This window comes from Heloderma suspectum, chromosome 4 (genome assembly GCF_057233095.1).
Source record: "Heloderma suspectum isolate Gila_16-S chromosome 4, 16-S_ref, whole genome shotgun sequence".
Lineage (NCBI taxonomy): Eukaryota > Metazoa > Chordata > Lepidosauria > Squamata > Helodermatidae > Heloderma > Heloderma suspectum.
The window spans coordinates 93004505-93021783 of record NC_139461.1 but is presented as its reverse complement, the minus strand read 5'-3'; the positions used below and the strand labels follow the sequence as shown (position 1 = coordinate 93021783).

Sequence of the window (17279 nt, the reverse complement as noted above, 5' to 3'; positions counted from 1 at the left end):
AGCAAACCATAAGCTGTAAACATATCCTAAACTTTAAGGTGAGGAAGTTATTTTTGCCATTCCTTGTTGATGCTTTACTATAGGCAATTCTTGCAGCTGAGTCTTACTCTCTCCTTGCTAACGGGCAGTAGACTCATGAAAGTATTTCACCACAGACATTGGTGGTGGTGGTGGTTTTTTGCAAAGCACAAAAACTATTTGGCATGAAGTGCCAAAGCACGGCCTAATTTCCTTTTCTGACACCAACAAATTGATTTGGCCAGTCTTTATTGCACCATCTTACCTTCTCTCATTAAAACAGGTATGCTCAGCTGCCACGTTTATACTGATGTATCTTCTTCAGGGCCGATTGATGATGGCAGCAGTGACCTGGAACAAGTTTATTGAGGCCCTTTATCCCGTTGTTCCAATTCTTCAGGTAATCTCAGCTTGTTGAAGCACAGTTTATCTTGAGCTAAGCTTAATTGCTTTGCCAATAGGAACAGCACTGACATTAGACAATAGGGGAAAATATATAAGCATGGCAACCAGGCAAATAAGAAACAGAGAATTAATCAATATGCTTGTTTGAATGTTCTGGATGAATGCTGGAGAACTATGTAGCATTAGGCTTCTTAGAAAAGATTGATTTCAAATGGATTACCTGGCATTTTTCTGAACAGAATCTTATTGTCCCTAATCGTCCTAAATCCTTCCTGATCATGACTCAGGGGAAAAATCATAAATTTTCCTTTATGAAGTAGCAAGAAATGTCAGGATAATTTGCCTTAGAATCATTGCCCAAGTCTCTCCTACATGAGCTTCTCAGGCATCTTACGACCATGAGAATAGTTGTGCTGAGTCAAAACAGAGAGGGCCTATTCCACATGCCAAATACTTTGACGTGTCCACACCTGTCCATGAAATGTGGATTGGAGTGAAAGTTTTGCTGCCCAGTGCTGGCAGGCAGTGAAACTTCCATCACAGCATTACAAGGCAGGATTGATGGGGAAATGGGACTGTATCACCTTCCACACAGCCCCCTGAAACAACAACCAGTCGGGGAACAATGGCTGTGAACAGGCATGATAGATGTGCAGAAGTGGTAGGGTTTTAAAAATTCAGTACAGCGTTAGTTCATAGTAGTGAATATTAGTGTATGTGTGCATTTTGGCAGTCACCCATCAGTTGGATTTGGCCTATGAACTTCCAGTTGCCAATTACTGAGGTAATGTTTGATTTACTGTTACCACCAAAACTATTGCAGTGCAGGAGATTTATCTCCATTAAATTGTCTGTGTAATCTAAATATATACTTAGGGTTATGCGGATACAGAAGAACCGCTGGGTAACTGCATCCTCACACTGAGTGAAACAACTGCTGAAAAAGAAGGGATTCTCCCAAGAACTACTAGACTTAGGGCTGCCCTGCGTCTTCTGTTCTCAAAAAAAGCATTGTGAGTAAACCTACAATAATTTCTGTGTATGTGAAGAGTTAATATTATTTGTATCATCATGGCTTGCCTGTTAATCAGAACTCTGAATATAAACTATTATTTTTCAATGCACTGGGTGCTCCTATAGCAATATTTTCACAGAACTTTCATATGGCTTATTTTAAGAAAAATAGAGCAGGACATAAAGTAGAAGTGACAACCCTCCTCCTAGGTAAAGCTTTTCAGAGTGAAATAACATTCTCAAGGTGCTGGATGTTTAAATAAATTAGGCATATCCTTAGAGGGCTGCAGAACATCTGAAAGACACTAGTTTGGAAGAATGTAGGGATGTGTTTAGGCCATGTACAAGCAGAATTTGGCTGGCAGGGATGATGGAACAGCAAAGAAGAGGTTAAATGCATATTTCAGTATGAAAGACTGGGCATAGAAATTAGGAGATTCCATGGGGATGATAATAAAATCAACTTGTAAAATATGGGGATAAAACTCTATTTAGTGTAACTTTTAAAAATCAACATTGGTAGCTGGTCTATGCGGTCTTTTAGATTTTTCTGAAGGCTTATAAAGATTATCATTTGGGAGACAGTACTATCAGATGAGATGTATACATTCGAACTACCTCACTTCAGCCAAATACATTATAGGATTGATGAGTAATTTTGGACAAGCCATCTATCTCTTAACTGAACTCCCAGTCATTAACAGGAATATCTGGACACATAAGATGTTGGGGAAACTAAAATAGACAAGACTTATCGAGCAGGCAGACTGAAAACATTCCATCCTGTTTGGAAAGGGATAGGACTTGATGTAAAGGACTTTGGATTTTGTGCATGTGTATATTTAAAACTGCATTACAGAGCAGAAAGGTTTCCCAGGAGAAAATATAAGTAACCAATTGCTTTATTTCTTCAGAGTCCGTTCCATGGCACTCAAACATTTAATGTTTCATCTTACGGTTGAAGAAGAGGCAAACCTGAAGCGCCCACTACTGCATGGTAGTGCTCTTTCCAGCATTCCCAACTTACTTATTGTGGAAAAGCCTATTGAACTCAAACTGGATGATGCAAGAGAGTCAGTTTTTAAGGTGAACAAAGAAACCACTTAACAGTGTTGATAGCATTGAACTGCAAATATCCCCTATGCAAGAAGATGCAGTGCTGATGACACCGTTGAAAGTAATCTGTCTCAGTTTTGAATGGGGAAAAGCTTTAAAGATTTTTTTTTAACAATAAATGATTCAAAGTATTTGAGAGAAACTTAATTAAAGACTTATGTGGAAGGTCTAATGTGATACAGTGGATTGTCAGTCTTGGCCATGGCAGACTACATTCAGAATTTACCCATTCAGGGGCATGTTGCCTTAGACAAGTTAGTTTCTAATAATGAACAGCTCAGTCTTTAATTGTGTAACAAATCCAATTAACCAGTCTGAAAAGATCTCAATACTACTGAAGTCTGGAAATGTTTAAAGTCTGGAAATGTTTAAAGTCTGGTCTATGTAAAATAAGTACAGTAAAGTAAAATAAGCCATAGACGCTTCTAACACATTCGGAGGGGGGATCTGACATCAGATCCTTCTCCCTGCCCTCTCACAGCGATCAAAATTGCCTCTGTCCTCCGCCTGCCCTGTTGGCAACAGTCCAGCAAGGCACAGGATTTTCAGCAGCCTCCAAGATTGGAGGCTTCCATCTAACAGGCAGCAATCCCATAGGATTGTGCCCTGAAACACTCAAGCTCTAATGGTAAGGTACATTTTTCCCTTCCCCCTCTCCATTTTTTTAATACACATACATGGATTTGTACATATACATAGCAATGAATACATACGAAATGCATATAGATGAAAATACAGCTTTCTATGAATTATACACAAGCTTCAACAAAAGTGTAGCAGATATCCAAATGTATCCATTCAGAGGTCGCATCTATATGCAACCAGTTCAAATACTGAAAGCATTGTAAGGTCCTCAATTCACTGCATTATAGGAGATGAGCATTTCTCCTTACAGTGTTGTAATATCAGTCTTCTAGCTGTCAAAAGGGCATGGAGAATCCATTTATGTTGACGGTTCGTTAATTTCCATGAAGCAAGTAAATAATGTTAAAGAGAATGTATATCAGTGAATACTAAAGACTGTTCCTGTACGAAATTTATCTGTATAATTACCTCTTCCCCCAAAGAAGCAACTATTGGACACTGAAGTACTAACTGCATTTCATTGCCAGCAATTAGCTTGCTTGGACAAACTCTTTTGTCTGCAGCATCCAGTAGACACAAAACAAAAAGTTCTTGCTGAATAAGGCGCAGCCTAAAAATCATAGATGCGACAGGTTTAAACAAAGCAGCAATCCACTAATTAGGACAGTCCAACTTCCTATTACATTCCTGCTTAAAACCCAGTATTCACCAATAACTCCCAGGAGGAACTCCTGGGAGCCCTTCAACCCCCGAGAGATGTGAGCAAGAAGCTTCCAAAAGACACTCAGGAAAGTATAAAGCAGCTGCCAATATATACGTTTGTGACTATCCAGGCCCTATCTGGGACGCCAGCAATCTGTAACTTAAAATACTATAGGACTGTGGCTTGATCTTGTGAATATGTTTAAAAGAATACTCTGTAGTGACTTAACTGTGAGAGAAGGAAGCAACCTCTCATTGAACAATCACTGGCAGTGTCCTTTCTTTTGCCTTATTTCACTGAAGACACAGGGATTGAAGTGCTCCGTTCCCCATGGGGGATGACAAAGGCAAATATTGTTCTAGATAAATAACACTGTGCATTTGTCTTATTTCTAGGCTGAAACAGTTGCAAAACTGTATAATATATTTATCTCTGACACTATTGATCTAGTTTTGAGGAAGTCTGCAGCTGAACAGTTAGCTGTAATTATGCAAGGTAAAGTCCTTTCAAACATCTATTTACCAGTAGGTTACGGAGTTATTTCCTACTTATGGGTAATCGTGATATTATATTTCAGGATGAATGATCCATGCAACTCTTTTTTCTTGATATAACCCCGTGACCTGGATAATTTTTGAAATTATTTCATGATTGATTTATCCTGACAGAGTTTTCATAGGTATGCACCTGTGGGATCATTAAAAAAAACCCTGTCCCACTGATTAATGCTACTTGTTGTTGTTGATAATGTTTTATTTTTATTTATAAACCACCTGCCTGCAGGCTTATAATCTAATAGACACAATAGAAAAGGGAAAAGAATAGGGAGAAAACAGGAAAAGAATAAAATTAAGGTACTGTCTCTTCATAAAATGATATCTGTATTTATTAAGCAGGTGGAATGGCCACTGAGGCGTAGTTCTGGGGGAGAAGGAGGCAAATGTCCATTGGTCCTAGTTCATCTGAAAAGGACAACGTCACTTTGCTGCTCTTGGTGTTTTCCCACCCCTGTGAGTTAGCAGCCAATGAAATGCGGAACCTCTGTGCATGGTGATGTCATGTCATACATTTTGGATGACAAATGTTACCAGGCTTTGTGAAGAGGGGAAGAGGGAAGAAGAGGAGAGGCAGGGCTGCTGCTTTTAGTAGCAACCATATTATATATAGTAATAGTGAATTCAGTTGATGAGTGCCAACAGGATTGCATCCAAAATGGGGCCACAAAGAAAGAAGAGGGAGGAATTGGCACACTTGTGGAAACACCAAGGTTTGCAGAACTAAAAACAACAACAACCATAAGAGGGGGAAAGCCCCCCTCAAAACAGGCCAATGAATACTGAGTACGCTCACTGACCACGGAATGCTGCCTGTTGGCGGAAGACAATGGAAATCCAGGGGAAAATGGAATGTAGTCTTTTGGAAGTGGGCATGGCTGGCTGGCTGCATGGCTGGGATGCTGAACAGGAGTTTTTCACACTGCAACATTTTGTTCGAGGTCCCACTTGTGTATACTAATAGTGATCTCAGTTCTCTGAATGCTGGTCCTTATATGACACAAATGACCTCACCTGTGCATGAGATGGAGACATCAGCATGCTCAGGAGACCCCCAAGGTTTGCAGAAGTACAAAAAATGGTTAGAAGAAACTCCTAGAGGGATAACTTTCTCCCCCTCCACCCCCAAAACCCCCAGCCCAATGAGGATTGAGCAGACTGAGTGGGCACAGAATGCTGACTGACTGGGGTGGGATGATGGAAAACAAAGCAGGGTGGGAATGGAATGGAATGGAATATCTGCAATTCTGACCAGGAAAGCTCCACTCTGCAACATTTTGTTGGAGGTTCTACTAGTGATTCGTATAACATCTAATTCTTGCTTAATGGCTGTAGGGAAGAGACACACTTATGGGACTTGTACCATAACGTAGGCAAAGTAGTTCTCAGTCTAGTGCTATGTTGCTAAATGTTTATACACATTCACAGAACTTATTTCTTATTTCCTCTTTTAGATTCTAAAATGCATGACATTATCAAAAAGATGGGTGTGATAGACAGAATACTTGCTTATTTTACTGAATGTGTTGACCAGGATGGCAAGGTAATCCATATAAACAATACGATGTGACTCTTTTCTCAACACCCCACACTCCCTGGATCAAATTATTGTATGTTCAGTAATATTATTTTGGCTGGAAATTAAATGCTTGATACTTCAAATACGCAGCTGTGCTCTACCAAAATGCAGCTCTACTCTATACAACAGGACACTTTCATAGTTTTGTTTAATTAGCTAAAATAATTTAGAGTTGTTTGGCTCTTATCTCAACAGTGTTATCTTTAACCCAACATTACTCATTTTTTTTTAATAGTAAGTAACCATTGACCGTAGTTCTAAATTCAGTCAAGGAACTAGCAATTAAAAGGTAACCACACCAATGTTTTCAATCAGCAATCCCAAGTTTGTGCATTGTGTTCATGGTAGACAAATTTTGTTGATCTAATAAAGTACTATGAGCAGCTAAAACACATTGACGCCTAACACTAAATCATAGTTTAACATTACATGCACAAGCAGAAAAGAGAAGTGCAGGGATCAAGGGCTCCTGTCTCCTCCTTCCATGTGGCTGGAAGGTGAAATAAAGCAGGATTTCATTTCACTTTAGCTAATTTCTGGCTTGTTGCTATGTGTGAACCAGGAATCATGGTTTCAAGTAAACTAGTCAGTTGCTATACAATCCAGGGTTTCTTTTATAGCTTATTTTAAACCATGATTCCTGCTTCACATACAACAGCATGCCAGGAAACAGCTGAAGTGAAACTGAATTCTGATTTATCCCCCCTCCTGGCTGTACAGAAGGAGGAGACGTGAGGGTGGAGTGTGTGAGCCCAAGGCTTTGCTTAGGCTCTTTTTTTGCTTGTGGGCATAGTGCTAAACCAGGGGTAGAGAACCTGTGGCCATCCAGCTGATGTTGGACTACAGCTGCCATCATTCCTGACCACTGACCATTCTGGCTGGGACCGATGGGAGTTGGAGTCCTACAGGATGTGGAGGACCACAGATTTCCCACCCCTATGCTAACTCATGGTACACTTTTCAAGTCTGGGAACATGCATGTCTTGAGGAATGTAATGGGCAGTATCCAACGGGGTTTGACCACTAAAGTAAACTAGTTAAACTCTAGTGCAACGCTATTTGCATTGTGCTAGAGTACTTTACACTAGCACAGTGTAATTTACATTAGCGGTTGCATCCCATTGGATACTGCCCTTTGAATGTATGTTTTAGTCCTCACACCATAACACATGTACAGAGCAGTGCCAAACCACAGAACATAGTGCACTACCATAAAATGCAATCGGGGTGAAAGGAACCAAATCAAAGATGACACATAGCTTATCAGAGGATTTGCTCAGCCTTCGTAACTTTTTTTCTGATACATTCAGAAGCCAGAGTGAACCTCAGGCTTACATGCTCCCCCTACCCTTTCTTTCCTGTCTCAGTGTTAAAAACATTTGAAGTTTCTTATTGCAGTTAGGAACAAACCACCGTTCCCCATTTCATCAAAGAATGGGAAACTGTGGTCTGTACAAATCGCGGCTGGTTAACATAGATATGAAAACAGGTCCATGGCTTAGCATTGTGTCTGAAATGAAGTCATGATGTGTGAGACTTTTATTCCTTTAGACATATAAATGATCACATCAGAGAAAGAATTTAGGGGAAGTTCTTTCCTTTTATGTGGCGAGCTGAGTAACATTTGCTTTCTTGTTTCAAGTGGAATACATCTAGGAGTGTGAGTACTCTTTCTTCTTCATAATAGTTCATATACTCAAGAGGGTACCATCCAACCATGCAATGTCTGCCTTCTGCCCTGTTGGCTGGGGCATATCCCAGTTGCAGACACTCTCCAATGCAGCAAGAAGAGCTTATAGAATGTATTATTACATTCTATAATCAAAGGCTGAGTTTGGATGAATAGTTTAATGTGTCTCAAATTTTTATCTGTATTAGCTTTGCGAGTGTTGAAGCGGAATAGATGCCCTAAGGACGAGAGAGAGAGAGAGATGAAAGATGCATTGTGTAGTCTTTCCATTAAACGTATGCCTTTGTAACTGAGTATTCAGATATGAGCTTTTAAAATTAGCATAGGTTTCTCTGGACCTGGGATCATCGACAGGTGGAGCAGGAAGCATAGTCCTGCTTCTTCTCTTTTCCTTTGAAACCCCACTAAGTTCTTAAAGAATATGGATGCCAAGGAAGCAGAAAGGGCTGGGAGGAAATGCTCCATTGAGTGCAGTATTCAGTAAAGGACCTCTGTTAACAAAACCGTTTTCTCTTTTGACAGATTATGGACTGTATGATGTTGCCATGTCTTATGCTCTTACGGAAACTTGTATACGCAGATCCAGTGAAACGTCTGGCGTTAGCCTACCAGCCATCTGTCTTGCTCATGTTACTTCAAGGTAAATTCATAAAAGTATAGTAAAAAGTATAGGGAGCCTTACTGGTCCATTGGAAAAAATCCAAAAGCCACAATAAGGTATAACTTTTTAGTAGGACCATTATAAAATGGTGTAGTTCTATTTATTTAACTATTTTGTTAAAGTGTACTGCTGCTTTAGATAGAATTAATGCTGGGACAGTCTGTTCATAGAATATTCATAGAAGCCTTACACGTTTTTTTCTAATATCAAGGTATTTTAACGTAAAGATTTTTCCAATATAAAGAATAAAGAATTACACAATAGGTATTGCAAAGCACTAAAATGCAGTGTCTGCATGTATGTATATATATGTGTGTGTGTGTGTACACACACACACACGAATCTGCCTTCTGGATCAGACCATTGGCCCACATAGACTGTATTCTGATTGCCAGCTTTCCAGTTTGGCAGTCAGAGGTATTTTCCACTCCTTATTCCTTAAATCCTTTTAACTGAAGATGTCATCGATTGCCTTTGGGATTTTCTGCATGCTAAAGCATGTGCTCTATCTCTGTGCTACAGCTCTTTCTTACAATAAGAGTCCCTGCAATCTATCCATCCATTACCCATTGTCAAGAAGAAATTAAAGGAACATATTAAGTTAGTAGATCCAAAAGCCTTATGTATTCTGCACAGATATTTAAGAAAGATTTCCCTATTGAGTCATATTTAGTTTGGTACTTTACGCAGAAGTCACTATTTTTTATTTGGCAGCTAAATCCAGTAACTCCAAAATCCATTGGTTTATTTCTGGTTAGTTTAGCAATCCGCTAAAATTATTATTTTCTGTAAGATTGTTATCCAGACTAGGCATTCTGTTGAGGAAGCAGGTATACATCCTAGAACTAGTTTATCAAAAAGTTTTTTTAAGTGCTTGTACAATAGAACTGAGGTAGTGACCCAGTTCTCATGGAACACCAATTTATGGGTTACTTAACCCATGAATTGGTGGGAGTGAGCAAGCACACTGCCTCTGGCACGTTCCTCACTTCTGCTGTCAGTAAACAACCTACGATTGCCTCATTCATAAGTTATGAGCATGATGTCTGAACCCAGATACTGTGGGTTGCTTAGGGGTTAAACAACTGACCATAATTCCAGATGGTCTGCAATTCCTTACCAGACAAATTTTAACAAAATTTGTTAACAAATGAAAGAATTTATTCACTGTTTACATGAACCTCAGATTAAACATTTGAAAACGTAACCATCCCTGTGTGACAAAACATAATTTATTTCTAAAAACTTTAAATATCTGTGCCTACCCAGCCTGGAGATAAGTATAATGGATTAGTATTTCTAGTATATCTTGATGAGGCAACACATTTTTAAAGCAAATCCAAACTTGGCCATTGTTCTTCTGAAATTAGTAGTCAGCAGTCTGGTAGGTTTTTATTACCCAGTGTTTATGCTTAGAAAATCATTTTAAATTCTATTTTTAGTTTCCTTGATTTTCCATGACTATGGTGCTGTCATGAGTGAAGCAGCAGCATTGCTTTCCCTACTACTGTTCGATGAAGCAGCAAGAAAAGAGATGTGGTAGGCTAATTTACAGTGATTGGTTTTGTGCACCTTTATTTTCCTACCAAGCAAATATTTATTGTTCCTGGTGCCAGTTAAGAGAAATGTAAATTATAAACAGAGCTTTGATTTTAGAGTTGTGTGTGCGCATGTGTGTGCATACACACCTTTCTATTATATTTATCACATAATATAATCTGGAGCATCAGCAAAGATCTTACTCTTAACCTTCACCCCAGCACTATTTAGATATTTAGAGAGCATCTCTCTCGCTCTCGCTCTCTCTCTCTGTGTGTGTGTGTGTGTGTGTGTGTGTGTATATATATATATGAGAAAATGGAATAGTGACTTCACCAAGTCTGTGAATAGGCTAAAGTCCATTAATGTTAAAAACCTAACATCAGAAAGCTTTAATCCAAGGCCTCCTAAGTGTTTTGCCTGCATTAGATGAAATGTTTTGCGACCATTATCCAGAGCGACTCCTCAGGCTACCATGCTACTAAAGAAGGGTCTGTGCAATAAATTGCAAAATTGAAACCAGAGCCAGGTGTTTTTGATCCTGCATTAACTGCTAATGCATTAACAGAAATTATTTATAGTAGCTTGGTACATATTCTCCTTTGATCATGTAGGTCAAATGTATTGTCACAGATAACATGTTGTGCATTATTAGTTGTAGTGATATTGCAAAAGCTCTTTTTGATAACTTTTTCAATAAAGGAACATATTTAATAGTAAACCTCTTCGGATTCAATTCATCTTTCTATTCTTAGGAGTATAGTTTGAATTTTTCAGTGAAATACATTTGCTTTGCACCCTTGTGTTCTTTCAAGAGAGTTGGTATCTCTTCTTTGTTCTCACAGTAAAAGTGATTTAAAAGTGAATTAATTTTTCTATTAATGTAGTAAATTATTTAAATGTGTTCATAAACATAAGCTTTGGAACCACACTTGTCATGGCCCCTTTCTTTGGCTATCATGTGTTTGGGGGGTGGGGGTGGGGAGCAGGAAGAAACACTGCTCCAGCTCTAGGCTGGCAGCTTGATGTTCTGGGTGTCAGGCAGCCGTGCTGTAGCTCAGGCCCTGTCTCAGGAGCCAATCAGCTTTGCCGCTCAGCTCCAGAGTATGGGGCCTTGGAGCGGACCTGAGTGAGAGCCTTTTCTCTCTGGTCTAGTCCTAGGCCATGTATAGGTGGCCTGACCCTCAGATTCTCTAACCGGTAAAGCTGTGGCCATTGTAACCTCACTTCAGCCTATATGTATTTCTTGCTTCCATGCCCCCTCTCCCTCAGTCTGCACTGCTGGCACAAAGCTGAGACATCAGACTTCTTGTAGAGAATCTTGAATATCATAATGTATAAGTATGAGAACACTGGGAATGCATAAATGACAGGATATTTAAGTATACATTGCTGATTAACCTATTGTGTATTTCTTATATACAAATATTTTCTTTTTTATAGGGCTGATACCGTTTCCTCTGATTCTAGTAGTGTTCTTCCCTTTAGTTTGCCTATTGCTATTGTGAGACGGTAAGTCTCTCTTCTTTGTATCTGTAACAAAGATGTTACATCATTGGTATCAATATCACTGGTATTGTGGTAGACTGTTCAATTGGGAAGATGTTTCTAATCCTTGTCGTATATTTGAAATATCATTGTATAACGTTCATACCAAAAGAGTGAGTGACCCATGCAAAAATGTTGATCTGTGAATCAAATACCCTTTCTAAAAGCTAATGCCTAGATAATGCTTAAAGATATTTGGTAGGGCATGAGGCCTATGCATGATAGTCTTTCCTAGTTATGTAGGTTCACAATTTCAAAACTTCAGCTGTTACAGAATATGGCCCATCTCTGACTTGATTACATTAAACCCAAGCTTCAGGTTTTCCACTGGGATCCTTCTGTGTTATTGGCACAATTCCAAGGTGCAAGTCCTGTTCTCTTTTTAAGGCCCTAAATGGATTTTAACTCTTTGCTCCATTAGTGGAATTATCCTTCCGTGAATGAAAATGTTTTGCATTAATGGAGCAAAAACGTCCAAGCCAACATGTTTTTCATTTGTTCTATCACAAATTTTCAGAGCAAAAGCTCTATCTGGATTTCTGCTTGCCATGTAGAGCAGTTCTTGGTGACTTCATAAACTAGTATAGTAGGGTTGGAAGGGGCCTATAAGACCATTGACTTGCCCATAATTGTTGAAGTTTGTTTCTTCTGGAAGCCTGTTGGAGTACCCGAAGCTTGTGAATCTTTCAGAAGCGTTGTCAGATCTTTCAATTTAGGCAGACTTCTGTTATTGCTCTATAAGCTGAATGATAGGAATGTGTTAGTTTTCAGTGTTCAAGTCCTACTGAGCCATTAGGCTGGAATAAATAGACTTGACTGGATAAAGTAAACAACCTTTTGTATGAGCAAGCCTTCTCATATGCACACAATATAAAATTTGGGTATTCTCATGCTACATGATCCTTCTGTTGATTGAAGACCTTGCTGCTGTTTGTTCTGTCTGTATCTTTGGGAATTAGAAAATGTGATCTTGTCTTCTGCTTTAAGTCACTTCTAAGCCAGAGCCTAGTGAATGATACTTATTTATTTATTTATTTCATTTCTATACCGCCCAATAGCTGAAGCTCTCTGGGCGGTTCACAAAAACTAAAACCAAACAACACACAATAAAACAATTTAAAATATATAGAACATTAAAACCACAATATAACAATACAACCACAATAAAACCTAGCAGCAGTACAGGAGTTTAAAATACAGATTTAAAACAGCAAAGATAAAAATTTAGAAAGCTAAAATGCCTGGGAAAATAAAAAGGTCTTCACCTGGCGCTGAAAGGAGTACAATGTAGGCGCCAGGCGAACCTCACTAGGGAGCTCATTCCAGAGCCGGGGTGCCACAATAGAAAAAGCCCTCCTCCTAGTAGCCACCCGCCTCACTTCCTTTGGCAGGGGCTCACGGAGAAGGGCCGCTGACTATGATCTTAAGGTCCGGGCAGGCACATATGGGAAGAGGCGATCCTTCAGGTAACCTGGCCCCAAGCCGTTAAGGGCTTTGAATGTTAACACCAGCACTTTGAATCGGGCCCGGAAATGGACTGGCAGCCAGTGCAGCTGGAAAAGTACTGGCGTAATATGAGCTCGCAGGCCAGTCCCTGTTAACAATCTTGCTGCCCTATTTTGGACCAGCTGAAGTTTCCGGACCGTTTTCAAAGGCAGCCCCACGTATAACGCATTGCAGTAATCCAGACGAGAAGTTATCAGAGCATGGATAACTGTAGCTAGGCTATCTCTGTCCAGATAAGGGCGTAGTTGGTATACCAGCCTAAGCTGATAAAAAGTGCTCCGTGCCACTGAGTTCACCTGTGCCTCAAGTGACAGTTCTGGATCCAAGAGCACCCCCAAACTACGAACCTGATCCTTTCGGGGGAGTGCAACCCCCTCCAGAACAGGTTGAATATCACCTAGCTGGGCAGACGAACCACCCACTAACAGTACCTCCGTCTTGTCTGGATTGAGTTTCAGTTTATTAGCCCTCATCCAGTCCATTACCGTGCCCAGGCACTGGTTCAGAACAGCCACTGCCTCACCTGGTTTTGATGAGAAAGAGAGGTAGAGCTGGGTGTCATCCACATATTGATGGCACCTCAGCCCACACCTCCGGATAACCTCCCCAGCGGTTTCATGTAGATGTTAAACAGCATGGGGGATAAAATAGAGCCCTGTGGAACCCCAAGGCACAATTGCCATGGCACAGAGCAATAATCCCCCAGCACCACCTTCTGGAATCGGCCATCCAAGTAGGAGCGGAACCACTGTAGTGAAGTGCCTCCAACTCCCAACCTAGACAACCTATCCAGAAGGATACCATGGTCGATGGTATCGAAAGCCGCTGAGAGGTCCAGGAGAATCAACAGGGTCGCACTCCCCCTGTCTCTCTCCCGGCAGAGGTCATCCCACAGGGCGACCAAGGCAGTTTCCGTTCCAAAACCAGGCCTGAAGCCCGATTGAAATGGATCTAGATAATCCGTTTCATTCAAGAGTGCCTGGAGCTGTCCTACAACCACCCGCTCAAGCACCTTGCCCAGGAAGGGGATGTTGGCCACTGGCCTATAATTGTTAACATCCTCTGGGTCCAGGTTAGGCTTTTTCAGGAGTGGTCTAATTACCGCCTCTTTTAAAGCAGCAGGCACCACTCCCTTTCTCAAGGAGGAATTTACAACCTCCTGGACCCAGCCGGACAACCCCTCCTTGTTTGATTTAATAAGCCATGAAGGGCAAGGGTCAAGCACACAAGTGGTCGATCGGACTTGGCCAAGCACCTTGTCCGCATCCTCAGGCCTCAGTAACTGAAACTCATCCAATAAAACTGGACCAGACGGTGCTCTGAACGCCTCTACCAATGGAACTGCATTAATGGTGGTGTCCAATTCATGACGAATCTGAGCGACTTTATCCTCAAAGTGTTGTGCAAACTCGTCACAGCGTGCTACCGAGGGTTCCACCGTCTCTCTCCCTGGCCCAGAAAGTAACAGGCCATGAACCACTCGGAAAAGCTCCGCTGGACGACACTGAGAAGATGCAATGCTGGTGGAAAAGAACTGCCTCTTTGCCACCCTCACCGCCACAGAGTAGGCTCGATAGTGGGCTCTTACCTGTGTTCTGTCAGACTCAGCACAAGTTTTCCTCCACCTGCGTTCTAGCCGTCTCCCCTCTTGCTTCATTGCCCTCAGCTCAGGTGTATACCAAGGAGCTGGCCGGGCTCTGCTCAGAGGGAGAGGGCGCTTGGGCGCGATCGTGTCAACCGCCCGAGTCATCTCTGCATTCCACAGAGCGACCTGGGCTTCGACAGGAGCACCAGCCATACCAGCAGGAAAATCCCCCAGAGCCCTCTGGAATCCATTGGAATCCATTAATCTCCGGGGGCGGACCATTTTAATAGGTCCCCCACCCTTGCAGAGGGGAAAGGCCGCCAGAAGTCTAAACCTCAGCAGGAAGTGATCTGACCGTGACAAAGGGACAGATGTTAATTCCTCCACTTTCAGATCACCATCCACCTGCCCAGTCGAGAAAACCAGATCAAGCGTGTGTCCTTTTATATGCGTTGGGCCGGTGACATGTTGAGACAGCCCCATGGTTGTCATGGCGGCCATGAAGTCCTGAGCCGCCCATGATATAGGGTCATCTGATGCTATAGCACTGCTGAAGTGAAGCAGGTATGGGCCTGTCATTGCCACTGTAAATCCCATGTAAGAGTGATATAAGTGTGACACAAGAAACATTTCAAAGATCATATCTAAGCCACGTATTTACTTGTCACCATTATTCCAAATTTAGAGTTTCTCAGAAATCAGGCAACTATTTTAACATTTACTGTTTCCCTTTTCTCCTTAAAGGTATCATCTGCCTGTGAGAGTCTCTGCTTATCATGCTGTGAGCCCTAACTCAGTGGTATTACCATTTTCTGGTGAACTCTGGGCCTTGAAATCTGTGTCAGACATGCTTAAAATGTCTTGGAATTTGTCTTGGTTCCATGGAGTTGATAACTTACTCCACTTACTAAAACTCACAAATTATGAGACAGAAACAGAACAGTAAGCTATTCACTTTCATAGTATTAAACCTCCCTCTGAATCCCGTTATATGTGCTAGAATTTGAAACAAGATTTCTATTTTGGGTGGAATATTATGTTCTAACTATAAGGAATACTGTCAGGGGGGTTAGTGTGTCATACTGCAATCCATAATCTAAGGTCTCTTCTTATTTACTGTAGATGTAACAGCTTGATCTTTTGAAGGATAGTAAAAGGATTGCTTAGCTCTGGATGTTTGGTCCATTTATTTTAGGAGAATTGGAAGCTTTTCAGGCTGTAGGCGTCTCAAACACAGTTGTGCTCTGCTGTCATAAGTAAAAACACAAGAGCAACAATTGTTAATCAGGGTTTCTGCACCTGCCAGACTGGTAGTAAAACTACCAGTAAAACTCTTGCCCCAACTCATGCAAAATAGTATCATGTCCCTCTCTGATGGAAGGTAGCAGCAGTTTCCCCTCTGACATTAATAGTGTCAGAGAAGAGCAAACACCATTCTGTAGTTACTGGATAGAAACACTTTGCCTATTATGAAGGAATTCCCATATTGCAGATTGTGCCTTCCCTAGCAGCCGCTTGCATCTATTTTTTCTTTTCCTTTTTTAAAGTGAGTCCCATTTCTTACTCTAACAACCATCTCAATAGAAATGTCTATGTAATCTTTTCTTTATAAGAGGATTCTCTAGCTTTCCTAGTTATGCCAAATATCAGAAGGGGTACGGCACTTCAATGTGGCGTCATCAGGAGTTCATTTCCTTGCTCCTAACCCTTCTGAATTCGGCATAGCTCCCTCAAAAGTTTCAGCATTGATTTGGAAGGGACTCAGTCAGCACCATGAAGCCCAGCAGTGGGGTCCTTCCTACCAACCCCACGTTTCCCAAACTTGCTCTGGAGAGGGGCAATTGGCAGTGGCAAGACCTGTCTGCAGCAGGGTCTCCTGTTTAAGTTTGGGATAAACCCACAAGCATGCCCAGGAATGTCCATTAACACTGTGAAGCATGAAAAATATAGTTCTCAATGCTTCCTGGCATCAGCGGTATTCCAGCCTACAGTCACGGGACCACCCAGGCTTTAAATATGAGGCTTAACAAATGGTTCCCCATTGCCACCTACTCCACTCACCAGGGTAAGTTTGTGAAAGGGGGATAGAAATGGTGGGAAGGAATGTGATTGGCAGCTTCCCCAGGCTGGATTTGAAATCCAGCCCAAGTTTAGATGAGTTTGATTTGGGCCTAATCTAAATTCAGCCCATGTCAACTTGTTTGAGTTGACTTATTTCAGGTTAAGCCCAAATTACTTTGCCCATCATTTCCTTTTGTTATTGATTATGTATCTTGGAACCTGCAGTGAAAGATTGTTTTATTAGTAGTAGTTGGCAAATTAAAAGCATTAAAAAAAAACATAGGTAGTATAATAATATTTCATACCTAGCCCCTAAAACAAGACACATGCTGCTTAAATTGGAATTCATTTGATGAAGGAAGAAAGAGGAAAACATTAATTGCTTCATTAATTAGTCTCTTTTAAAAAATCATCCCTAGTTATTCTTATTTCCTTTTTCATTTCAGATTTTTAGACACATTAAAGCTCTCCGCAGAGGATATTGTTACACTGAAGACAACGCACGCAACCAGCGGACTGCAAGACTGTCTTGATTCCATCATTCAAGCAGTGTCCCACAGGGAAGTTAGGGCTGCTGTCACAAGAATGAATTTTTATATTCTGAATGACAGACTGGCATTAATGTGCAGCAGTGGCCCTTGTGGGGCCACTTTGAAGTGCTTGGCTTGGCAAACAGCATTAAGCAGGTCAGTGTGTAAGTGCAAGGTACATAACT

The 17279-nt window shown here is 41.1% G+C and overlaps 1 protein-coding gene across 6 annotated transcripts in view; it reads left to right on the top strand.

Annotated features, from left to right (window-relative positions):
• Positions 1-17279, top strand: part of RTTN (rotatin) — a 118559-nt gene that overhangs the window by 27494 nt on the left and 73786 nt on the right. For all 6 annotated transcript variants that reach the window (XR_014790169.1, XM_084849965.1, XM_084849967.1 and 3 more), the window contains exons 16-25: positions 302-418; positions 1300-1436; positions 2352-2523; positions 4237-4336; positions 5850-5938; positions 8187-8304; positions 9768-9864; positions 11308-11376; positions 15248-15445; positions 17011-17250. Coding sequence is in view for 5 of the 6 variants with exons in the window: in XM_084849965.1 (XP_084706091.1) it covers positions 302-418; positions 1300-1436; positions 2352-2523; positions 4237-4336; positions 5850-5938; positions 8187-8304; positions 9768-9864; positions 11308-11376; positions 15248-15445; positions 17011-17250 (1337 nt within the window). In the remaining variant the exon portion in view is untranslated. The remainder of the gene's footprint in view (positions 1-301; positions 419-1299; positions 1437-2351; positions 2524-4236; positions 4337-5849; positions 5939-8186; positions 8305-9767; positions 9865-11307; positions 11377-15247; positions 15446-17010; positions 17251-17279) is intronic.